Source organism: Vidua chalybeata, assembly GCF_026979565.1.
Source record: "Vidua chalybeata isolate OUT-0048 chromosome 31 unlocalized genomic scaffold, bVidCha1 merged haplotype SUPER_31_unloc_1, whole genome shotgun sequence".
In the NCBI taxonomy this organism is placed as follows: Eukaryota; Metazoa; Chordata; class Aves; order Passeriformes; family Viduidae; genus Vidua; species Vidua chalybeata.
Window position 1 is genome coordinate 1 of NW_026530283.1, and position 25523 is coordinate 25523.

Consider the following 25523-nt stretch of genomic DNA (forward strand, 5'->3'; position numbering starts at 1 on the left):
TGATGTCCCTGTCCCTGTCCCCAGGAGGCCATCATGGACGGCACGGAGATCGCGGTGTCACAGCCGTGTCACAGCCGTGTCACAGCCGTGTCCCCATGGGTGTCCCTGATGTCCCTGATGTCCCTGTCCCTGTCCCCAGGAGGCCATCATGGACGGCACGGAGATCGCGGTGTCACAGCCGTGTCACAGCTGTGTCACAGCCGTGTCCCCATGGGTGTCCCTGATGTCCCTGATGTCCCCACTGTCCCTTCAGGAGGCCATCATGGACGGCACGGAGATCGCGGTGTCACAGCCGTGTCCCCAGGGCTGTCCCTGATGTCCCTGTCCCTGTCCCCAGGAGGCCATCATGGACGGCACGGAGATCGCGGTGTCACAGCTGTGTCACAGCCGTGTCCCCAGGGCTGTCCCTGATGTCCCTGTCCCTGTCCCCAGGAGGCCATCATGGACGGCACGGAGATCGCGGTGTCGCCGCGCTCGCTGCACTCGGAGCTGATGTGCCCCATCTGCCTGGACATGCTCAAGAACACCATGACCACCAAGGAGTGCCTGCACCGCTTCTGCTCCGACTGCATCGTCACCGCGCTCAGGAGTGGGTATGTCACCTGTGTGTGTCACCTGTGTCAGTGTCACCTGTGTGTGTCACCTGTGTGTGTCACCCCTGTGCCTGCACCGCTTCTGCTCCGACTGCATCGTCACCGCGCTCAGGAGTGGGTATGTCACCTGTGTCACCTGTGAGTGTCACCTGTGTGTGTCACCTGTGTGTGTCACCTGTGTGTGTCACCCCTGTGCCTGCACCGCTTCTGCTCCAACTGCATCGTCACCGCGCTCAGGAGTGGGTATGTCACCTGTGTCACCTGTGTGTGTCACCTGTGTGTGTCACCTGTGTGTCACCTGTGTGTGTCACCTGTGTGTGTCACCTGTGTCACCTGTGTCACCTGTGTGTGTCATTGTCACCTGTGTGTGTCACCCCTGTGCCTGCACCGCTTCTGCTCCGACTGCATCGTCACCGCGCTCAGGAGCGGGTATGTCACCTGTGTCACCTGTGTGTGTCACCTGTGTCACCTGTGTGTGTCACCTGTGTGTGTCACCTGTGTGTGTCACCTGTGTGTCACCTGTGTGTGTCACCTGTGTGTGTCACCTGTGTCACCTGTGTCACCTGTGTGTGTCATTGTCACCTGTGTGTGTCACCCCTGTGCCTGCACCGCTTCTGCTCCGACTGCATCGTCACCGCGCTCAGGAGCGGGTATGTCACCTGTGTCACCTGTGTGTGTCACCTGTGTGTGTCACCTGTGTGTGTCACCTGTGTGTGTCACCTGTGTGTCACCTGTGTGTGTCACCTGTGTGTGTCACCTGTGTGTGTCACCTGTGTCACCTGTGTGTGTCACCTGTGTGTGTCACCTGTGTGTGTCACCTGTGTGTCACCTGTGTGTGTCACCTGTGTGTGTCACCTGTGTGTGTCACCTGTGTGTGTCACCTGTGTCACCTGTGTGTGTCACCTGTGTCATTGTCACCTGTGTGTGTCACCTGTGTGTGTCACCTGTGAGTGTCACCTGTGTGTGTCACCGCTGTCGTTGTCCCCGCTGTGCCATTCCCAAATCCCATTTTTCCTGATTTCCCCGTTTTTCACCCCGTTTTCCGCAGGCGCCGGGAGTGTCCCAGAGCAGGAGGGAATTCCCCAAATCCCATTTTCCACAATTTCCCCCCATTTTTCCCCAATTTCCCTCCATTTCCCCCCATTTTTTTCCATTTCCCCCCATTTTTTTCCATTTCTTCCCTATTTTTCCAACGACTTTCCCCCTATTTGCCCCCATTTTCCTCCATTTTTTTTCCATTTTCGTAATTTTTCCACCAATTTTTCCCCATTTTTTTTCCATTTTTTTCCCCATTTTTCCACCAATTTCCCCCTATTCTTTCCCCGTTCTTTCCCCATTCTTTCCCCGTTTTTTCCCCAATTTTTTCCCATTTTTTCCCTGATTTTTCCCTGATTTTTCCCTGATTTTTCCCTGATTTTCCCCCCAGGAACAAGGAGTGTCCCACGTGCAGGAAGAAGCTGCCATCCCATTCTTTCCACATTTTCCCCCCATTTTTTCCCCATTTTTTCCCCGTTTTTTCCCCAATTTTTTCCCATTTTTTCCCTGATTTTTCCCTGATTTTTCCCTGATTTTCCCCCCAGGAACAAGGAGTGTCCCACGTGCAGGAAGAAGCTGCCATCCCATTTTTCCCCCATTTTTTCCCCATTTTTCCCCAAATTTTTCCCATTTTCCCCCCGATTTTCCCCCCATTTTCCGCCTGATTTTTCCCTGATTTTTCCCTGATTTTCCCCCCAGGAACAAGGAGTGTCCCACGTCCAGGAAGAAGCTGCCATCCCATTTTTTCCCCATTTTTCCCCCATTTTTTCCCCATTTTTTCCCCGTTTTTTCCCCAAATTTTTCCCATTTTCCCCCCGATTTTTTCCCATTTTCCCCCCGATTTTTCCCTGATTTTTCCCTGACTTTTCCCTGACTTTTCCCTGATTTTCCCCCAGGAACAAGGAGTGTCCCACGTGCAGGAAGAAGCTGCCATCCCATTTTTCCCCCATTTTTTCCCCATTTTTCCCCAAATTTTTCCCATTTTCCCCCCGATTTTCCCCCCATTTTCCGCCTGATTTTTCCCTGATTTTTCCCTGATTTTCCCCCCAGGAACAAGGAGTGTCCCACGTCCAGGAAGAAGCTGCCATCCCATTTTTTCCCCATTTTTCCCCCATTTTTTCCCCCATTTTTTCCCCGTTTTTTCCCCAAATTTTTCCCATTTTCCCCCCGATTTTTTCCCATTTTCCCCCCGATTTTTCCCTGATTTTTCCCTGACTTTTCCCTGACTTTTCCCTGATTTTCCCCCAGGAACAAGGAGTGTCCCACGTGCAGGAAGAAGCTGCCATCCCATTTTTCCCCCATTTTTTCCCCATTTTTCCCCAAATTTTTCCCATTTTCCCCCCGATTTTCCCCCCATTTTCCGCCTGATTTTTCCCTGATTTTTCCCTGATTTTCCCCCCAGGAACAAGGAGTGTCCCACGTCCAGGAAGAAGCTGCCATCCCATTTTTTCCCCATTTTTCCCCCATTTTTTCCCCCATTTTTTCCCGTTTTTTCCCCAAATTTTTCCCATTTTCCCCCCGATTTTTTCCCATTTTCCCCCCGATTTTTCCCTGATTTTTCCCTGACTTTTCCCTGACTTTTCCCTGATTTTCCCCCAGGAACAAGGAGTGTCCCACGTGCAGGAAGAAGCTGCCATCCCATTTTTTCCCCATTTTCCCCCCGTTATTTCCCTGTTTTTCCCCGTTTTTTCCCCATTCTTTCCCCGTTTTTTCCCCAATTTTTTCCCATTTTCCCCCCGATTTTTCCCTGATTTTTCCCTGACTTTTCCCTGATTTTTCCCCCCAGGAACAAGGAGTGTCCCACGTGCAGGAAGAAGCTGCCATCCCATTTTTTCCCCATTTTCTCCCCGTTATTTCCCTGTTTTTCCCCGTTTTTTCCACATTCTTTCCCCGTTTTTTCCCCAATTTTTTCCCATTTTTCCCTGATTTTTCCCTGATTTTTCCCTGACTTTTCCCTGATTTTCCCCCCAGGAACAAGGAGTGTCCCACGTGCAGGAAGAAGCTGCCATCCCATTTTTCCCCATTCTTTCCCCATTCTTTCCCCATTTTTTCCCTGTTCTTTCCCCATTCTTTCCCCGTTTTTTCCCCAATTTTTTTCCCATTTTTTCCCTGATTTTTCCCTGACTTTTCCCTGATTTTTCCCCCCAGGAACAAGGAGTGTCCCACGTGCAGGAAGAAGCTGCCATCCCATTTTTTCCACATTTTCCCCCCGTTATTTCCCTGTTTTTCCCCGTTCTTTCCCCATTCTTTCCCCGTTTTTTCCCCAATTTTTTTCCCATTTTCCCCCCGATTTTTCCCTGATTTTTCCCTGACTTTTCCCTGATTTTTCCCCCCAGGAACAAGGAGTGTCCCACGTGCAGGAAGAAGCTGCCATCCCATTTTTCCCCCATTTTTTCCCCATTTTTTCCCTGTTTTTTCCCCAAATTTTTCCCATTTTCCCCCCGATTTTCCCCCCATTTTCCGCCTGATTTTTCCCTGATTTTTCCCTGATTTTTCCCTGATTTTCCCCCCAGGAACAAGGAGTGTCCCACGTCCAGGAAGAAGCTGCCATCCCATTTTTTCCCCATTTTTCCCCCATTTTTTCCCCATTTTTTCCCCGTTTTTTCCCCAAATTTTTCCCATTTTCCCCCCGATTTTTTCCCATTTTCCCCCCGATTTTTCCCTGATTTTTCCCTGACTTTTCCCTGACTTTTCCCTGATTTTCCCCCCAGGAACAAGGAGTGTCCCACGTGCAGGAAGAAGCTGCCATCCCATTTTTTCCCCATTTTCCCCCCGTTATTTCCCTGTTTTTCCCCGTTTTTTCCCCATTCTTTCCCCGTTTTTTCCCCAATTTTTTCCCATTTTCCGCCTGATTTTTCCCTGATTTTTCCCTGACTTTTCCCTGATTTTTCCCCCCAGGAACAAGGAGTGTCCCACGTGCAGGAAGAAGCTGCCATCCCATTTTTCCCCATTCTTTCCCCATTCTTTCCCCATTTTTTCCCTGTTCTTTCCCCATTCTTTCCCCGTTTTTTCCCCAATTTTTTTCCCATTTTTTCCCCGATTTTTCCCTGACTTTTCCCTGATTTTTCCCCCCAGGAACAAGGAGTGTCCCACGTGCAGGAAGAAGCTGCCATCCCATTTTTTCCACATTTTCCCCCCGTTATTTCCCTGTTTTTCCCCGTTCTTTCCCCATTCTTTCCCCGTTTTTTCCCCAATTTTTTTCCCATTTTCCCCCCGATTTTTCCCTGATTTTTCCCTGACTTTTCCCTGATTTTTCCCCCCAGGAACAAGGAGTGTCCCACGTGCAGGAAGAAGCTGGTGTCCAAGCGCTCGCTGCGCCCCGACCCCAACTTCGACGCGCTCATCTCCAAGATTTACCCGAGCCGCGACGAGTACGAGGCGCACCAGGACCGGGTGCTGGCCAAGCTCAGCCGCCTGCACAACCAGCAGGCGCTCAGCTCCAGCATCGAGGAGGGCCTCAAGATGCAGGCCATGCACAGGTCCGGGAGGAATTCCCGAAATTCCCGGTTTTTTATGGGATTCTGGGGCGGTTTTGTGGGTTCTGGGGGGAAAACGGCGCGAAAAACGGGGTAAAAATGGACCCAAAATGGGGGGAAATGGACCCAAAATGGGGGGAAATGGGCCCAAAATGGGCCCAAAATGGCACCAAAATCACCAAAATTCCTGAAATTGGTGTTCAGGTTGCAGGCCAGGCACAGGTCCGGGAGGAATTCCCGAAATTCCCTTTTTTTTCTGGGATTTTTGGGCGGTTTTGTGGGTTCTGGGGGGAAAACGGCGCGAAAAACGGGGTAAAAATGGGCCCAAAATGGGGGGAAATGGACCCAAAATGGCACCAAAATCACCCAAATCCATGAAAATTCCTGAAATTCCTGTTCAGGTTGCAGGCCATGCACAGGTCCGGGAGGAATTCCCGAAATTCCCGGTTTTTTCTGGGATTTTGGTGCGGTTTTGTGGGGTCTCGGGGGAAAACGGCGCGAAAAACGGGGCAGAAATGGGCCCAAAATGAGGGGAAATGGGCCCAAAATGGCACCAAAATGGCACCAAAATTCCTGAAATTCCTGAAATTCATGTTCAGGTTGCAGGCCATGCACAGGTCCGGGAGGAATTCCCGAAATTCCTGGTTTTTTAAGGGATTTTGGGGCGTTCTTATGGGGTTTGGGGTGAAAACGGCGCAAAAAACGGGGTAAAAATGGACCCAAAATGGGGGGAAATGGGCCCAAAATGGCACCAAAATGGCACCAAAATTCCTGAAATTCCTGTTCAGGTTGCAGGCCATGCACAGGTCTGGGAGGAATTCCCAAAATTCCCGGTTTTTTACGGGATTCTGGGGCGGTTTTGTGGGGTCTCGGGGGAAAACGGCGCAAAAAACGGGGTAAAAATGGACCCAAAATGGGGGGAAATGGGCCCAAAATGGGGGGAAATGGACCCAAAATGGGCCCAAAATGGCACCAAAATCACCAAAATTCCTGAAATTCCTGTTCAGGTTGCAGGCCATGCACAGGTCCGGGAGGAATTCCCGAAATTCCCGTTTTTTTCTGGGATTTTTGGGCGGTTTTGTGGGTTCTGGGGGGAAAACGGCGCGAAAAACGGGGTAAAAATGGGCCCAAAATGGGGGGAAATGGGCCCAAAATGGCACCAAAATGGCACCAAAATTCCTGAAATTCCTGTTCAGGTTGCAGGCCATGCACAGGTCTGGGAGGAATTCCCAAAATTCCCGGTTTTTTACGGGATTCTGGGGCGGTTTTGTGGGGTCTCGGGGGAAAACGGCGCAAAAAACGGGGTAAAAATGGACCCAAAATGGGGGGAAATGGGCCCAAAATGGCACCAAAATGGCACCAAAATTCCTGAAATTCCTGTTCAGGTTGCAGGCCATGCACAGGTCCAGGAGGAATTCCCGAAATTCCCGGTTTTTTACGGGATTCTGGGGCGGTTTTGTGGGGTCTCGGGGGAAAACGGCGCAAAAAACGGGGTAAAAATGGACCCAAAATGGGGGGAAATGGGCCCAAAATGGGGGGAAATGGACCCAAAATGGGCCCAAAATGGCACCAAAATCACCAAAATTCCTGAAATTCCTGTTCAGGTTGCAGGCCATGCACAGGTCCGGGAGGAATTCCCGAAATTCCCGTTTTTTTCTGGGATTTTTGGGCGGTTTTGTGGGTTCTGGGGGGAAAACGGCGCGAAAAACGGGGTAAAAATGGGCCCAAAATGGGGGGAAATGGGCCCAAAATGGCACCAAAATGGCACCAAAATTCCTGAAATTCCTGTTTAGGATGCAGGCCATGCACAGGTCCGGGAGGAATTCCCGAAATTCCCGTTTTTTTCCGGGATTTTGGGGCGGTTTTGTGGGTTCTGGGGTGAAAACAACTCGAAAAATGGGGCACAAAATGGGGGGAAATGGACCCAAAATGGCACCAAAATCACCCAAATCCATGAAAATTCCTGAAATTCCTGTTCAGGTTGCAGGCCATGCACAGGTCCGGGAGGAATTCCCGAAATTCCCGGTTTTTTCTGGGATTCTGGGGCGGTTTTGTGGGGTCTCGGGGGAAAACGGCGCGAAAAACGGGGCAGAAATGGGCCCAAAATGGGGGGAAATGGGCCCAAAATGGCACCAAAATGGCACCAAAATTCCTGAAATTCCTGAAATTCATGTTCAGGTTGCAGGCCATGCACAGGTCCGGGAGGAATTCCCGAAATTCCCGTTTTTTTACGGCGTTCTGGGGCGGTTTTGTGGGTTCTGGGGGGAAAATGGCCCGAAAAACGGGGCAGAAATGGACCCAAAATGGGGGGAAATGGACCCAAAACGGCACCAAAATGGCACCGAAATTCCTGAAATTCCTGAAATTCCTGTTCAGGTTGCAGGCCATGCACAGGTCCGGGAGGAATTCCCGAAATTCCTGGTTTTTTATGGGATTTTGGGGCGTTCTTATGGGGTTTGGGGTGAAAACGGCGCAAAAAACGGGGCAGAAATGGGCCCAAAATGGGGGGAAATGGGCCCAAAATGGCACCAAAATCATAAAATTTCCTGAAATTCCTGTTCAGGTTGCAGGCCAGGCACAGGTCCAGGAGGAATTCCCGAAATTCCCGGTTTTTTATGGGATTCTGGGGCGGTTTTTTGGGGTTTGGGGTGAAATCGGCGCGAAGAACGGGGTGAAAATGGGCCCAAAATGGGGGGAAATGGACCCAAAATGGCACCAAAATCATAAAATTTCCTGAAATTCCTGTTCAGGTTGCAGGCCAGGCACAGGTCCGGGAGGAATTCCCAAAATTCCCGTTTTTTTCTGGGATTTTGGGGCATTTTTGTGGGGTTTGGGGGGAAAACGGCGCGAAAAACGGGGTAAAAATGGACCCAAAATGGGGGGAAATGGGCCCAAAATGGGCCCAAAATGGCACCAAAATCACCAAAATTCCTGAAATTCCTGTTCAGGTTGCAGGCCATGCACAGGTCCGGGAGGAATTCCCGAAATTCCCGTTTTTTTATGGGATTCTGGGGCGGTTTTGTGGGGTTTGGGGTGAAAACGGCGCGAAAAACGGGGTAAAAATGGACCCAAAATGGGGGGAAATGGACCCAAAATGGGGGGAAATGGGCCCAAAATGGGCCCAAAATGGCACCAAAATCACCAAAATTCCTGAAATTGGTGTTCAGGTTGCAGGCCAGGCACAGGTCCGGGAGGAATTCCCGAAATTCCCTTTTTTTTCTGGGATTTTTGGGCGGTTTTGTGGGTTCTGGGGGGAAAACGGCGCGAAAAACGGGGTAAAAATGGGCCCAAAATGGGGGGAAATGGACCCAAAATGGCACCAAAATCACCCAAATCCATGAAAATTCCTGAAATTCCTGTTCAGGTTGCAGGCCATGCACAGGTCCGGGAGGAATTCCCGAAATTCCCGGTTTTTTCTGGGATTCTGGGGCGGTTTTGTGGGGTCTCGGGGGAAAACGGCGCGAAAAACGGGGCAGAAATGGGCCCAAAATGAGGGGAAATGGGCCCAAAATGGCACCAAAATGGCACCAAAATTCCTGAAATTCCTGAAATTCATGTTCAGGTTGCAGGCCATGCACAGGTCCGGGAGGAATTCCCGAAATTCCTGGTTTTTTAAGGGATTTTGGGGCGTTCTTATGGGGTTTGGGGTGAAAACGGCGCAAAAAACGGGGTAAAAATGGACCCAAAATGGGGGGAAATGGGCCCAAAATGGCACCAAAATGGCACCAAAATTCCTGAAATTCCTGTTCAGGTTGCAGGCCATGCACAGGTCTGGGAGGAATTCCCAAAATTCCCGGTTTTTTACGGGATTCTGGGGCGGTTTTGTGGGGTCTCGGGGGAAAACGGCGCAAAAAACGGGGTAAAAATGGACCCAAAATGGGGGGAAATGGGCCCAAAATGGGGGGAAATGGACCCAAAATGGGCCCAAAATGGCACCAAAATCACCAAAATTCCTGAAATTCCTGTTCAGGTTGCAGGCCATGCACAGGTCCGGGAGGAATTCCCGAAATTCCCGTTTTTTTCTGGGATTTTTGGGCGGTTTTGTGGGTTCTGGGGGGAAAACGGCGCGAAAAACGGGGTAAAAATGGGCCCAAAATGGGGGGAAATGGGCCCAAAATGGCACCAAAATGGCACCAAAATTCCTGAAATTCCTGTTCAGGTTGCAGGCCATGCACAGGTCTGGGAGGAATTCCCAAAATTCCCGGTTTTTTACGGGATTCTGGGGCGGTTTTGTGGGGTCTCGGGGGAAAACGGCGCAAAAAACGGGGTAAAAATGGACCCAAAATGGGGGGAAATGGGCCCAAAATGGCACCAAAATGGCACCAAAATTCCTGAAATTCCTGTTCAGGTTGCAGGCCATGCACAGGTCCAGGAGGAATTCCCGAAATTCCCGGTTTTTTACGGGATTCTGGGGCGGTTTTGTGGGGTCTCGGGGGAAAACGGCGCAAAAAACGGGGTAAAAATGGACCCAAAATGGGGGGAAATGGGCCCAAAATGGGGGGAAATGGACCCAAAATGGGCCCAAAATGGCACCAAAATCACCAAAATTCCTGAAATTCCTGTTCAGGTTGCAGGCCATGCACAGGTCCGGGAGGAATTCCCGAAATTCCCGTTTTTTTCTGGGATTTTTGGGCGGTTTTGTGGGTTCTGGGGGGAAAACGGCGCGAAAAACGGGGTAAAAATGGGCCCAAAATGGGGGGAAATGGGCCCAAAATGGCACCAAAATGGCACCAAAATTCCTGAAATTCCTGTTTAGGATGCAGGCCATGCACAGGTCCGGGAGGAATTCCCGAAATTCCCGTTTTTTTCCGGGATTTTGGGGCGGTTTTGTGGGTTCTGGGGTGAAAACAACTCGAAAAAATGGGGCACAAAATGGGGGGAAATGGACCCAAAATGGCACCAAAATCACCCAAATCCATGAAAATTCCTGAAATTCCTGTTCAGGTTGCAGGCCATGCACAGGTCCGGGAGGAATTCCCGAAATTCCCGGTTTTTTCTGGGATTCTGGGGCGGTTTTGTGGGGTCTCGGGGGAAAACGGCGCGAAAAACGGGGCAGAAATGGGCCCAAAATGGGGGGAAATGGGCCCAAAATGGCACCAAAATGGCACCAAAATTCCTGAAATTCCTGAAATTCATGTTCAGGTTGCAGGCCATGCACAGGTCCGGGAGGAATTCCCGAAATTCCCGTTTTTTTACGGCGTTCTGGGGCGGTTTTGTGGGTTCTGGGGGGAAAATGGCCCGAAAAACGGGGCAGAAATGGACCCAAAATGGGGGGAAATGGACCCAAAACGGCACCAAAATGGCACCGAAATTCCTGAAATTCCTGAAATTCCTGTTCAGGTTGCAGGCCATGCACAGGTCCGGGAGGAATTCCCGAAATTCCTGGTTTTTTATGGGATTTTGGGGCGTTCTTATGGGGTTTGGGGTGAAAACGGCGCAAAAAACGGGGCAGAAATGGGCCCAAAATGGGGGGAAATGGGCCCAAAATGGCACCAAAATCATAAAATTTCCTGAAATTCCTGTTCAGGTTGCAGGCCAGGCACAGGTCCAGGAGGAATTCCCGAAATTCCCGGTTTTTTATGGGATTCTGGGGCGGTTTTTTGGGGTTTGGGGTGAAATCGGCGCGAAGAACGGGGTGAAAATGGGCCCAAAATGGGGGGAAATGGACCCAAAATGGCACCAAAATCATAAAATTTCCTGAAATTCCTGTTCAGGTTGCAGGCCAGGCACAGGTCCGGGAGGAATTCCCAAAATTCCCGTTTTTTTCTGGGATTTTGGGGCATTTTTGTGGGGTTTGGGGGGAAAACGGCGCGAAAAACGGGGTAAAAATGGACCCAAAATGGGGGGAAATGGGCCCAAAATGGGCCCAAAATGGCACCAAAATCACCAAAATTCCTGAAATTCCTGTTCAGGTTGCAGGCCATGCACAGGTCCGGGAGGAATTCCCGAAATTCCCGTTTTTTTATGGGATTCTGGGGCGGTTTTGTGGGGTTTGGGGTGAAAACGGCGCGAAAAATGGGGCACAAAATGGGGGGAAATGGACCCAAAATGGCACCAAAATCACCCAAATCCATGAAAATTCCTGAAATTCCTGTTCAGGATGCAGGCCATGCACAGGTCCAGGAGGAATTCCCGAAATTCCCGGTTTTTTACGGGATTCTGGGGCGGTTTTGTGGGGTTTGGGGTGAAATCGGCGCGAAAAACGGGGTAAAAATGGGGGGAAATGGCACCAAAATGGCACCAAAATTCCTGAAATTCCTGTTCAGGTTGCAGGCCATGCACAGGTCCGGGAGGAATTCCCGAAATTCCCGTTTTTTTACGGGATTTTGGGGTGGTTTTGTGGGGTTTGGGGGAAAACGGCGCGAAAAACGGGGTAAAAATGGACCCAAAATGGCACCAAAATCACCCAAATCCATGAAAATTCCTGAAATTCCTGTTCAGGTTGCAGGCCATGCACAGGTCCGGGAGGAATTCCCGAAATTCCCGTTTTTTTAAGGGATTTTGGGGTGTTTTTGTGGGGTTTGGGGTGAAAACGGCGCGAAAAAAGGGGCAGAAATGGGCCCAAATTGAGGGGAAATGGCACCAAAATGGCACCAAAATCATAAAATTTCCTGAAATTCCTGTTCAGGTTGCAGGCCATGCACAGGTCTGGGAGGAATTCCCGAAATTCCTGGTTTTTTCCAGGATTTTGGGGCGGTTTTGTGGGGTTTGGGGTGAAATTGGCGCGAAAAACGGGGTAAAAATGGACCCAAAATGGGGGGAAATGGGCCCAAAATGGCACCAAAATGACACCAAAATTCCTGAAATTGCTGTTCAGGTTGCAGGCCAGGCACAGGTTCGGGAGGAATTCCCGAAATTCCCGTTTTTTTCTGGGATTCTGGGGCGGTTTTGTGGGGTTTGGGGGGAAAACGGCGCAAAAAACGGGGTAAAAATGGACCCAAAATGGGGGGAAATGGACCCAAAATGGCACCAAAATGGCACCGAAATCACCAAAATTCCTGAAATTCCTGTTCAGGTTGCAGGCCATGCACAGGTCCGGGAGGAATTCCCGAAATTCCCGTTTTTTTCCGGGATTTTGGGGCGGTTTTGTGGGTTCTGGGGGGAAAAGGGCGCGAAAAACGGGGTAAAAATGGGGGGAAATGGACCCAAAATGGCACCAAAATTCCTGAAATTGCTGTTCAGGTTGCAGGCCATGCACAGGTCCGGGAGGAATTCCCAAAATTCCCGTTTTTTTACGGCATTTTGGGGCGGTTTTGTGGGGTTTGGGGAGAAAATGGCTCAGAAATTGTCCCTTTTATTCCCTAAAATCCTGGGATTTTCCCCTAAAAATTCCATTATTTTTCCTGCTATTTTTTCTGTTGAGTTCTCTTATTTTTTCCTGTATTTTTCCAGTTCTTTTTCTCTAAATTCCCTTTATTTCCCCGTTGTTTCCCCCTGAAAATCCCATTGTTTCCCCCTAAAAATCCCATTGTTTTCCCCTAAAAATCCCATTATTTCCCCCATTTTTTTCCTGTTTTTCCCCATTATTTTCCCCATTATTTTCCTCTAAAATCCCATTATTTCCCAATTATTTCCCCCATTTTTTTCCTGTTAATCCCCATTATTTCCCCCAGTATTTTTCTCGAAAATCCCATTATTTCCCCCATTATTTCCCTGTTATTTTTCTCTGAAATCCCATTATTTTCCACATTATTCTTCTCTAAAATCCCATTCTTTTCCCCATTATTTTTCCCGTTATTCCCCATTATTTCCCCCATTATTTCCCCATTATTTTTCTCTAAAATCCCATTTTTCTCCCCTAAAATCCCATTATTTTTCCCCTAAAATCCCATTTTTCCCCCCTACAATCGCATTTTTCCCCCTAAAATCACGGTTTTTTCCCCTAAAATCCAATTTTTCCCCTAAAATCCCATTTTTTCCCCCTAAAATCCAATTTTTTCCCCTAAAATCCCATTTTTTCCCCTAAAATCCCATTTTTCCCCCTACAATCCCATTTTTCCCCCTAAAATCCCGTTTTTTTTCCCCTAAAATCCCCTTTTTTCCCCTAAAATCCCTTTTTTTCCCCTAAAATCCCATTTTTTCCCCTAAAATCCCGTTTTTTTCTCTATAATCCCATTTTTTCCCCCTGTAATCCTGTTTTTTCCCCCTAAAATCCCATTTTTTTCCCCTAAAATCCCGTTTTTTTCTCTAAAATCCCATTTTTTCCCCCTGTAATCCTGTTTTTTCCCCCTAAAATCACGTTTTTTTCCCCTAAAATCCCATTTTTTCCCCTAAAATCCCGTTTTTTTTCCCCTAAAATCCAGTTATTTTTCCCCTGCAATCCCGTTATTTTCCCCTAAAATCCCATTTTTCTCCCCGTTTTCCCCGCTGGGCGCAGCGGGTGCGGAAGCTGGCGGCCGAGTCGGACCCCGCGGGGTTTCCCCATTAGACCCCCATTAATTCCCATTAATTCCCCATTAATTCCCCATTATTTTCCCTATTATTTCTCCATTTTTTTCCCTAAAATCCCGTTTTTCTCCCCGTTTTCCCCGCAGGGCGCAGCGGGTGCGGGAGCTGGCGCCCGAGTCAGACCCCGCGGGGTTTCCCCATTATTTCCCCCATTAATTCCCATTAATTCCCCATTAATTCCCCATTAATTCCCCATTATTTTCCCTATTATTTCTCCATTTTTTCCCTAAAATCCCGTTTTTCTCCCCGTTTTTCCCCGCAGGGCGCAGCGGGTGCGGAAGCTGGTGGCCGAGTCGGACCCCGCGGGGTTTCCCCATTAGACCCCCATTAATTCCCATTAATTCCCCATTAATTCCCCATTAATTCCCCATTATTTTCCCCATTATTTCCCCATTATTTTTTCCCTAAAATCCCGTTTTTCTCCCCGTTTTCCCCGCAGGGCGCAGCGGGTGCGGGGGCTGGCGCCCGAGTCGGACCCTGCGGGGTTTCCCCTATTAGACCCCCATTAAATCCCATTAATTTCCCCCCTAAAATCCCATTATTTTCCCCCTAAAATCCCGGTTTTTTTCCCCTCAAATCCCGTTATTTTCCCCTAAAATCCCGTTTTTCTCCCCGTTTTCCCCGCAGGGCGCAGCGGGTGCGGAAGCTGGCGGCCGAGTCGGACCCCGCGGGGTTCTCGGGGGGCGAGGAGGGGCTGGAGGCGCTGGGGACGCCGCCGGAGCCGCCGGGGCCCAGCCGGAAGCGCTCGCGCGCCTCCGACGACTCCGGGCCCGACCCCGAGGCCGAGGCCGCGCCTGAGGGGGCGGGGCCGGGCGGGGCCGGGGGCGGGGCCGGGCCCGGGGGGCGGGGCAGCCCCGAGGCGGAGGCGGAAGCGGGAAGCAGCGAGATCGAGCTCGTCTTCCGGCCACACCCCCTGCTGGTGGAGAAGGGCGAGTACTGCCAGACACGGTGAGCCTTCATCACCTTCATCATCATCTTCATCCCCTTCATCCTCATCCTCATCTTCCTGTGCCACTTCCTGTTCCACTTCCTGTTCCTGTTCCACTTCCTGTTCCCTTCCGGCCACACCCCCTGCTGGTGGAGAAGGGCGAGTACTGCCAGACACGGTGAGCCTTCCTCACCTTCATCATCATCTTCGTCCCCTTCATCCTCATCCTCATCTTCATCCTCATCTTCCTGTGCCACTTCCTCTGCCACTTCCTGTTCCACTTCCTGTTCCACTTCCTGTTCCTGTTCCACTTCCTGTTCCTGTTCCACTTCCTGTTCCCCTTCCGGCCACACCCCCTGCTGGTGGAGAAGGGCGAGTACTGCCAGACACGGTGAGCCTTCATCACCTTCATCATCATCATCCTCATCCTCCTCTTCATCGTCATCTTCCACTTCCTGTTCCACTTCCTGTTCCTGTTCCACTTCCTGTTTCACTTCCCCTTCCGGCCACACCCCCTGCTGGTGGAGAAGGGCGAGTACTGCCAGACACGGTGAGCCTTCATCACCTTCATCATCATCTTCATCCCCTTCATCCTCATCCTCATCTTCATCCTCATCTTCCTGTGCCACTTCCTGTTCCACTTCCTGTTCCACTTCCTGTTCCACTTCCTGTTCCACTTATTGTTCCTGTTCCACTTCCTGTTCCCCTTCCGGCCACGCCCCCTGCTGGTGGAGAAGGGCGAGTACTGCCAGACACGGTGAGCCTTCATCACCTTCATCATCATCATCATCTTCATCCCCTTCATCCTCATCCTCATCTTCCTGTGCCACTTCCTGTTCCACTTCCTGTTCCTGTTCCACTTCCTGTTCCCTTCCGGCCACGCCCCCTGCTGGTGGAGAAGGGCGAGTGCTGCCAGACACGGTGAGCCTTCCTCACCTTCATCATCCTCATCCTCATCCTCATCTTCATCCTCATCCTCATCTTCCTGTGCCACTTCCTGTTCCTGTTCCACTTCCTGTTCCCCTTCCGGCCACGCCCCCTGCTGGTGGAGAAGGGCGAGTGCTGCCACACACGGTGAGCCTTCATCACCTTCATCATCATCATCTTCATCCCTTTCATCCTCATTCTCATCTTCATCTTCCTGTGCCACTTCCTGTTCCACTTCCTGTTCCACTTCCTGTTCCTGTTCCACTTCCTGTTCCCTTCCGGCCACGCCCCCTGCTGGTGGAGAAGGGCGAGTGCTGCCAGACACGGTGAGCCTTCATCGTCATCATCCTCATCTTCATCCTCATCTTCATCCTCATCTTCCTGTGCCACTTCCTGTTCCTGTTCCACTTCCTGTTCCCCTTCCGGCCACGCCCCCTGCTGGTGGAGAAGGGCGAGTACTGCCAGACACGGTGAGCCTTCATCACCTTCATCATCATCATCCTCATCCTCATCTTCATCCTCATCCTCATCCTCATCTTCATCCTCATCTTCCTCTTCCTGTCCCTGTTTTCTCTCTTCCCCTTCCCGCTGCTCCCCTTCCTCCCCTTCCCCATTTTCTTCCTCTTCCTCCTCTTCCTCTTCCTCCTCCTCTTCCTCTTCCTCCTCCTCTTCCTCTTCCTCCTCCTCCTCTTCCTCCTCCCTGCATTTTCCCATGGATTTTCCTCCCACATTTTTCCACCTCAGCGCTCCCTCCCACTCCCATTTTTCCCATTTTTTCCCATTTTCCAATTTTTTCCCCATTTTTTCCCAGATTTTTCCCATTTTTTCCCCCGATTTTTTCCAAACCCCAGAATTCCCATTTTCCCGTGGATTCACCCCGATTTTTCCATGATTTTTCCCCCCCAGGTTCATGAAAACCACCTCGATCGCCATCATGGCTCTCCTCTCCCATTCCCATTTTTTCCCATTTTTTCCCCGTTTTTTCCCAGATTTTTCCCATTTTTCCCCCGGATTTTTTCCAGACCCCCGTCCCATCCCGGAATTCCCATTTTCCCATGGATTCACCCCGAATTTCCCTCCCCGGGTTCGTGAAAACCACCTCCAACGCCACCGTGGATCACCTCTCCCACTCCCATTTTTTTCCTTTTTTTCCCGATTTTTTCCCATTTTTTCCCACATTTTTCCCATTTTTTCCCCCCGATTTTTTCCAAACCCCAGAATTCCCATTTTCCCGTGGATTCACCCCAAATTTCCCAGGATTTTTTCCCCCCAGGTTCATGAAAACCACCTCGATCGCCATCATGGCTCCCCTCTCCCATTCCCATTTTTCCCATTTTTTCCCCATTTTTTCCCGGATTTTTTCCCCTTTTTTTCCCTCGATTTTTTCCAAACCCCAGAATTCCCATTTTCCCGTGGATTCACCCCAATTTTTCCAGGATTTTTCCCCCCCAGGTTGGTTCAAAGCACCACCGTGGCTCCCCTCTCCCACTCCCATTTTTTGCCCTTTTTTCCCATTTTTTCCCCATTTTTTCCCACATTTTCCCCAGATTTTTCCCCAGATTTTTTCCAAACCCCAGAATTCCCATTTTCCCGTGGATTCACCCCAATTTTCCCAGGATTTTTTCCCCCCAGGTTCGTGAAAACCACCTCGATCGCCATCATGGCTCCCCTCTCCCATTCCCATTTTTCCCCATTTTTTTCCCATTTTTTCCCCGTTTTTTCCCGGATTTTTTCCTGTTTTTTCCCCCAGATTTTTTCCAGACCCCTGCTCCCATCCCGGAATTCCCGTTTTCCCCTGGATTCACCCCGAATTTCCCCCCGCAGGTTCGTGAAAACCACCTCCAACGCCACCGTGGATCACCTCTCCAAGTACCTGGCGCTGCGCATCGCCCTGGAGGAGGCCCCGCCCCCCGGGGCTGACCCCGCCCCCTCGCTGGGTGACGTCAGCGAGAAGCAATATGGCATCTACAGCGGCACCAACGGCGGCGCCCTGACGGTAACCGCCGCCCCGCCGGCGCGGCCCGCGTCACTTCCTGTGATGGCGGCGCCCGCGCTTCCGGGGGAAACCCGGAAGTGAGGCGGAAATGGCGGGGAGGGGCCTGGGGAACATGGCCGACGTCACTTCCTGTGATGGCGGCGCCCGCGCTTCCGGGGGAAACCCGGGAGTGAGGCGGAAATGGCGGGGAGGGGCCTGGGGATCATGGCTGACGTCACTTCTGGGGAACCAGGAAGTGAACCGGAAGTGGGTGGGATATGGGGGAGATGGCCAACATCACTTCCGGTAAACCCAGGAAGTGAACCGGAAGTGGGTGGGGCCTGGGGAACATGGCCGGTGTAACCTCCGGTAAAACCCGGAAAGAAACAGGAAGTGGGTGGGGCCGACATCACTTCCGGTAAAACCAGGAAGTGAAGCGGAAGTGGGGGAGTGAACATGGCTGATGTCACTTCCTGTTATGTCAGCACCAGAACTTCCGGTAAAACCCGGAAGTGGACCGGAAGTGGGTGGGAGGAGCTTGGGCAGCATGGCCGCCATCATTTCTGGTGATGACGTCACCGGAACTTCCGGTATAACCCGGAAGTGACCCGGGGATTTGAGGGGAATTTTGGGGGGTCCCTGAGGGAAATTTTTGGGGTTTTTTGGGGTTTTTTTGGGGTTTTCAGAGCAGTGACCCCGAATTTCGACGCCCCGGGCCCTGAACGGGTCCTGGGGGGATTTTTGGGGTGATTTGGGGTGATTTTGGGTATTTTTGGGATGATTTTGGGGATTTTTGAGTAATTTTTGGGTGATTTTGGGTATTTTTGGGGTATTTTTGGGGTGATTTTGGGTATTTTTGGGGTATTTTTGGGGTGATTTGGGGTATTTTTGGGGTATTTTTGGGGTGATTTTGGGTATTTTTGGGGTGCTTCTGGGTATTTTTGAGGTATTTTTGGGGTGTTTTTAGGTATTTTGGGGGATTTTTGGGGTGATTTTCGGGTGATTTTGGGGTGTTTTGGGGTGGTTTTGGGTATTTTTGGGGTGATTTGGGGTGTTTTTGGGGTGCTGACCCCCATTTGTTTTCCCCCAGCCCCTGAACGGGTCCTGGGGGGATTTTTGGGGTGATTTTGGGCATTTTTGGGGTGCTGACCCCCGTTCTGTCCCCCCAGCCCCTGAACGGGTCCTGGGGGGATTTTTGGGGTGATTTTGGGTATTTTTGGGGTGATTTTGGGGTGCTGACCCCCCTTCTATCCCCCCAGCCCCTGAACGGGTCCTGGGGGGATTTTTGGGGTGTTTTTGGGGTATTTTTGGGGTGCTGACCCCCGTTTGTGTCCCCCCAGCCCCTGAACGGGTCTTGGGGGATTTTTGGGGTGATTTTGGGGTATTTTTGGGGTGCTGACCCCCGTTCTGTCCCCCCAGCCCCTGAACGGGTCCTGGGGGGATTTTTGGGGTGATTTTGGGTATTTTTGGGGTGATTTTGGGGTGCTGACCCCCCTTCTATCCCCCCAGCCCCTGAACGGGTCCTGGGGGGATTTTTGGGGTGTTTTTGGGGTATTTTTGGGGTGCTGACCCCCGTTTGTGTCCCCCCAGCCCCTGAACGGGTCTTGGGGGATTTTTGGGGTGATTTTGGGTATTTTTGGGGTGCTGACCCCCGTTCTGTCCCCCCAGCCCCTGAACGGGTCCTGGGGGGATTTTTGGGGTGATTTTGGGGTGATTTTGGGGTATTTTTGGGGTGCTGACCCCCGTTCTGTCCCCCCAGCCCCTGAACGGGTCCTGGGGGGATTTTTGGGTATTTTTGGGGTGTTTTTGGGGTATTTTTGGGGTGCTGACCCCCGTTCTGTCCCCCCAGCCCCTGAACGGGTCCTGGGGGGATTTTTGGGGTGTTTTTGGGGTATTTTTGGGGTGCTGACCCCCGTTCTGTCCCCCCAGCCCCTGAACGGGTCGCTGACGCTGGAGTTGGTGAACGAGAAGTTCTGGAAGCTCAGCAAACCCCTGGAGCTCTACTACGCCCCCGCCAAGGAGCAGAAATAGCCCCAAAGCGCCCCAAAAATCCATCCGGGCACCCCGAAATCCATCCGGGGACCCAAAAATCCAAACTGGGGACCCAAAAATCCATCCGGGCACCCCGAAATCCATCCAGGGACACCAAAATCCATCCGGGGACCCCGAAATCCATCCGGGGACCCAAAAATACAAACTGGGGACCCAAAAATCCATCCGGGCACCCCGAAATCCATCCAGGGACACCAAAATCCATCCAGGGACACCAAAATACAAACTGGGGACCCAAAAATCCATCCGGGCACCCCGAAATCCATCCAGGGACACCAAAATCCATCCGGGCACCCCGAAATCCATCCGGGCACCCCGAAATCCATCCGGGGACACCAAAATACAAACTGGGGACCCAAAAATCCATCCGGGCACCCCGAAATCCATCCGGGCACCCCGAAATCCATCCGGGGACACCGAAATACAAACTGGGGACCCCAAAAATACAAACTGGGGACACCAAAAATCCATCCGGGCACCCCGAAATCCATCCGGGGACACTGAAATACAAACTGGGGACCCAAAAATACAAACTGGGGACACCAAAAATCCATCTGCGGACACCAAAATGCAACTGGGGACCCCGAAATCCATCCGGGCACCCCGAAATCCATCCGTGGACACCAAAATCCATCCGGGCACCCTGAAATCCACCTGGGGACACCGAAATCCATCCGGGGATACCCTGAAATCCAACTGGGGACCCCAAAAATCCATTCGGGGACCCTGAAATCCAACTGGGGTCACCAAAATCCAACTGGGGACCCCAAAATCCATCCGGGGAGATCAGAATTCATGTGGGGACCCCAAAATCCATCCGGGGACACCAAAATCCAACCTGGGCACCCTGAAATACAACTGGGCACCCCAAAATCCATCCGGGCACCCTGAAATCCAACTGGGGACCCCAAAATCCATCTGGGCACCCCGAAATCCACCTGGGGACACCAAAATCCATCCGGGGATACCCCGAAATCCAACTGGGGTCACCAAAAATCCATCCGGGGACACCAAAATCCAACTGGGGACCCCAAAAATCCATCTGGGCACCCCGAAATCCAACTGGGGACCCTGAAATCCAACTGGGGACCCCAAAATACAAACTGGGCACCCAAAAATCCATCCGGGCACCCCGAAATCCAACTGGGGACCCCAAAAATCCATCTGGGCACCCCAAAATCCACCTGGGGACACCAAAATCCATCTGGGCACCCCGAAATCCAACCAGGGGCCCCAAAATCCACCTGGGAACACCAAATCCAACCTGGGGACCCCAAAATCCACCCAGGTAACCCCAAAATCCACCTGGGAACACCAAATCCAACCTGGGGACCCCAAAATCCACCTGGGCACCCCGAAATCCCTCCAGGGACACCAAAATCCAACCTGGGCACCCAAAATCCACCTGGGCACCCCGAAATCCACCTGGGCACCCCGAAATCCATCCAGGCACCCTGAAATCCCCCAAAATCCAACCTGGAGACCCCAAAATGCATCTGGGGATCCCAAAATCCAACTGGGGACCCCCAAAATTCACCCCAAGGATGCCAAAATCCCCCACAATTCATTCTGCGGACCCCAAAATCCACCCCAGCGATCCCAAAATTCACTCGGGGACCCCAAAATTCACTCCAGGGATCCCCAAATTCATCCTGGGAACCCCAAAATTCACTTGGGGACCCCAAAATCCACCCCAGGGATCCCCAAATTCACTCGGGGACCCCAAAATCCAACCCAGGGATCCCAAAATTCACTTGGGGACCCCAAAATTCCACCCTGGGGATCCCCAAAATCCAACCCAGGGATCCCAAAATTCATCCTGGGGACCCTAAAATTCACCCCAGAGATCCCGAAATTCCACCCTGGGGATCCCCAAATTCGCCTGGGGATCCCCAAAATCTGGGAGAAGCCCAAAATTCCACCCCGGGGATCCCCAAAATTCCACCCCAGAGAGCCCCGGACCGCCCTGAGGGTCCCTAAAATTCCCAAAATTCATCCTGGGGACCCCAAAATCCACTCCAGGGATCCCAAAATTCACTCGGGGACCCCGAAATCGACCCCAGGGATCCCAAAATTCACCCCAGGCACCCCAAAATCCACCCCAGGGATCCCAAAATTCATCCTGGGGACCCCAAAATCCACTCCAGGGATCCCAAAATTCACTCGGGGACCCCAAAATTCCACCCTGGGGATCCCCAAAATCTGGGAGAAGCCCAAAATTCCACCCCGGGGATCCCCAAAATTCCACCCCAGAGAGCCCCGGACCGCCCTGAGGGTCCCCAAAATTCCCAACATTCATTCGGGGACCCCAAAATCCACTCCAAGGATCCCAAAATTCCACCCTGGGGGTCCCCAAAATCTGGGAGAAGCCCAAAATTCCACCCCAGAGAGCCCCGGACCGCCCCGAGGGTCCCCAAAATTCCCAAAATTCACTCGGGAACCCCAAAAATCTCCACGGGAAGCCCAAAATTCCACCCTGGGGGTCCCCAAAAAATTCTCCTGGGGATCCCCAAAAAGCCCAAAATTCATTTGGGGATCCCCAAAATCTCCTCAGGGCCCCTCCCCCCTCAGCTCCCTGGGGAGGGGGCTCAGATTTGGGGGGATTTGGGTGGGAATTTTCGGGAATTTGAGGGGAATTTTTGGGAATTTCGGGGTCCTCTGGAGCCTGGGGGGGGGTGGGACCCCAAACCTCACCCGGACACCCCAAAATTCCTAAAAATTTCCCCAAATTTCCCCCTCTCCTCCCACCCCCCGCTGTCACCAGCAGCAATAAAGCAACACTTGGAGCCTCCAGTTTTTATTCCCAGCTGGAATTTTTGGGGGGGAAAAATCGGGAATTTGGGATTTTTGGGGGGATTCCTGGGATTTTGGGGTTCCTCTGTCTCTCAATCCCATCGTCCTCCTGCAGAAAATGGGAATTTTGGGGAGGGAAAAACGGGAATTTTGGGGAGGGAAAATGGGAATTTTGCAGGGGAAAATGGGAATTTTGGGGAGGGAAAATGGGAATTTCGAGGGGGGAAAATGGGAATTTTGGGGCTGAACCAGGCCTTGGGATTTTTGGGGTGAATTCCCGGAATTTTGGGGAACATTCCCAGATTTTTGGGTAGGAATTCCTGGGATTTTTGGGGGTGAATTCCCAGATTTCTGGGGAGGATTCCCGGGATTTTTTTGGGAAATTTCTGGGATTTTTGGGGAGGAATTCCTGGGACTTTTGGGGTGAATTCCCGGGATTTTGGGGCTGAATTCCCGGGATTTTTGGGGTGAATTCCTGTATTTCTGGGGAAGATTCCCAGGATTTTTTGGGAAATTCCTGGGACTTTTGGGGTGGATTCCCGGGATTTTTGGGGCTGAATTCCCGGGATTTTGGGGAGGAATTTCCAGGATTTTTGGGGTGAATTCCCAGGATTTTTGGGCTGAATTCCCAGGATTCTTGGGCAAGATTCCCAGGATTTTTTGGGGTGAATTCCTGGATTTCTGAGGAAGATTACCACGATTTTTTTGGAAATTCCTGGGATTTCTGGGGGTGAATTCCCGGGATTTCTGGGCAGGATTCCCAGGATTTTTGGGGAAGATTCCCAGGATTTTCGGGGGTAAATTCCAGGTTTTCTGGGGAAGATTCCCAGGATTTTTGCTGAGGAATTCCCAGGATTTTTGGGCTGAATTCCTGGGATTTATGAGCTGAATTCCCAGATTTTTGGGGTGAATTCCCAGATTTTTGAGCTGAATTCCCAGATTTTTGAGCTGAATTCCCAGATTTTTGGGGGTAAATTCCTGAATTTCTGAGGAAGATTCCCAGGATTTTTCTGGAAATTCCCGGGATTTTTGGGCTGAATTCCTGGGATTTTTGGGCTGAATTCCCAGGATTTTTGGGTGTGAATTCCCAGGATTTTAGGACTGAATTCCCAGGATTTTTGGGCTGAATTCCCAGATTTTTGAGCTGAATTCCCAGGATTTTTGGGTGTGAATTCCCAGGATTTTTGGACTGAATTCCCAGGATTTTTGAGCTGAATTCCCGGGATTTTTGGGCTGAATTCCCGGGATTTTTGGGGGTAAATTCCTGGATTTCTGGTGAAGAATGCCAGGATTTTTCTGGAAATTCCCAGGATTTTTGAGCTGAATTCCCGGGATTTTTGAGCTGAATTCCTGGGATTTTTCTGGAAATTCCCAGGATTTTTGGGCTGAATTCCCAGGATTTTTGAGCTGAATTCCCGGGATTTTTGGGCTGAATTCCCGGGATTTTTGGGGGTGAATTCCCAGATTTTTGGGCTGAATTCCCGGGATTTTTGGGGGTAAATTCCTGGATTTCTGGTGAAGAATGCCAGGATTTTTCCGGAAATTCCCGGGATTTTTGAGCTGAATTCCCAGCATTTTTGGGCTGAATTCCCAGGATTTTTGGGCTGAATTCCCAGGATTTTTGAGCTGAATTCCTGGGATTTTTGGGGGTGAATTCCCAGATTTTTGGGCTGAATTCCCAGGATTTTTGGGCTGAATTCCTGGGATTTTTGGGCTGAATTCCCGGGATTTTTGGGGGTAAATTCCTGGATTTCTGGTGAAGAATGCCAGGATTTTTCTGGAAATTCCCAGGATTTTTGGGCTGAATTCCCGGGATTTCTGACCTGAATTCCTGGGATTTTTGGGGGTGAATTCCCAGATTTTTGGGCTGAATTCCCGGGATTTTTGGGGGTAAATTCCCAGGATTTCTGACCTGAATTCCTGGGATTTTTGGGGTGAATTCCCAGCATTTTTGGGCTGAATTCCTGGGATTTTTGAGCTGAATTCCCAGCATTTTTGAGCTGAATTCCCAGGATTTTTCCGGAAATTCCCGGGATTTTTTGGGGGTGAATTCCCAGATTTTTGGGCTGAATTCCCAGCATTTTTGACCTGAATTCCCGGGATTTTTTGGATGTGAATTCCCAGGATTTTTGGGCTGAATTCCCGGGATTCTGGGGCTCCCTAGAAGTTGGGTTTGTGCTTTTTCAGCTCCACCATCAGGTGGTGGATGTTGATGAGGTCGGCGCGCGCCGGCAGCGCCCGCAGCGGGGGCTGCTCCAGAACCTTCTGGAAGCGGTGATAGACCTGGATCAGCTGCGTCAGCGCCGCCTGCAAACCCGGAACGACAATTCCCAACATTCCACACTTTCAGACCACAGTTTCCCCATTTTTTCCTGGTTTTTTTCCCATTTTCTCCCATTTTTCCCTGATTTCCCCCCCATTTTTCCCAGTTTTTTTTGCCATTTTTCTCCCATTTTTCCCATATTTTCCCCTTTCCCCCCTGGATCAGCTGCGTCAGCGCCGCCTGCAAACCCGGGAACGACAATTCCCAACATTCCACACTTTTAGCCCATTTTTTTCCCATTTTTTTTCCTGTTTTTTTTCCCATTTTCTCCCATTTTTCCCTGATTTTTTCCCCATTTTTTCCCTTTTTCCCCATTTTTCCCCTTTCCCCCCTGGATCAGCTGCGTCAGCGCCGCCTGCAAATCCGGGAACGACAATTCCCAACATTCCACACTTTTAACCCAACATTTTTCCCATTTTTTCCTGTTTTTTTTCCCATTTTCTCCCATTTTTTCCTGTTTTTTTCCCCATTTCTCCCATTTTTCCCCCTGTTATTCCCCATTTTCTCCCTTTCCCCCCTGGATCAGCTGCGTCAGCACCGCCTGGAATTCCGGGAACGACAATTCCCAACATTCCACACTTTTAGACCACAATTTTCCCATTTTTCCCCTTTTTTCCCCTGATTTTTTTCCTGTTTTTCCTGGTTTTTGTCCCATTTTTTTCTGTTTTTTCTCATTTTTTCACCTATTTTTCTCCCCATTTTTCCCCTTTCCCCCCTGGATCAGCTGCGTCAGCGCCGCCTGCAAATCCGGGAACGACAATTCCCAACATTCCACACTTTTACCCAACATTTTCCCATTTTCCCCCCATTTTTTTCCCGGGTTTTTCCTCATTTTTCCCATTTTTTTTGGCCATTTTTCCCCTTTTTCTCCCCATTTTTTCCCTTTTTCCCCCGGATCAGCTGCGTCAGCGCCGCCTGCAATTCCGGGAACGACAATTCCCAACATTCCACACTTTCAGACCACAGTTTTCCC

General features: G+C 50.9%; 1 protein-coding gene and 1 long non-coding RNA gene across 2 annotated transcripts; one reads left to right on the forward strand and one right to left on the reverse strand.

Annotated features, from left to right (window-relative positions):
* Positions 1 to 432: 432 nt before the first annotated feature.
* Positions 433 to 19820, forward strand: RING1 (ring finger protein 1; the record flags this gene model as incomplete). Its single annotated transcript, XM_053932987.1, has 5 exons — positions 433 to 593; positions 4892 to 5107; positions 14180 to 14500; positions 17232 to 17403; positions 19312 to 19820. Coding segments are annotated over 5 exons (972 nt in total), but the record flags the coding sequence as incomplete, so codon positions are not given.
* An 87-nt stretch (positions 19821 to 19907) lies between these two features.
* On the reverse strand, positions 19908 to 20827 carry LOC128782584 (uncharacterized). Its single transcript, XR_008428855.1, has 3 exons — positions 20546 to 20827; positions 20193 to 20281; positions 19908 to 19967 (listed from the first exon to the last, which is right to left on the reverse strand). It is a non-coding gene; the product is annotated as an uncharacterized LOC128782584 (long non-coding RNA).
* Between the last annotated feature and the right edge of the window lie 4696 nt (positions 20828 to 25523).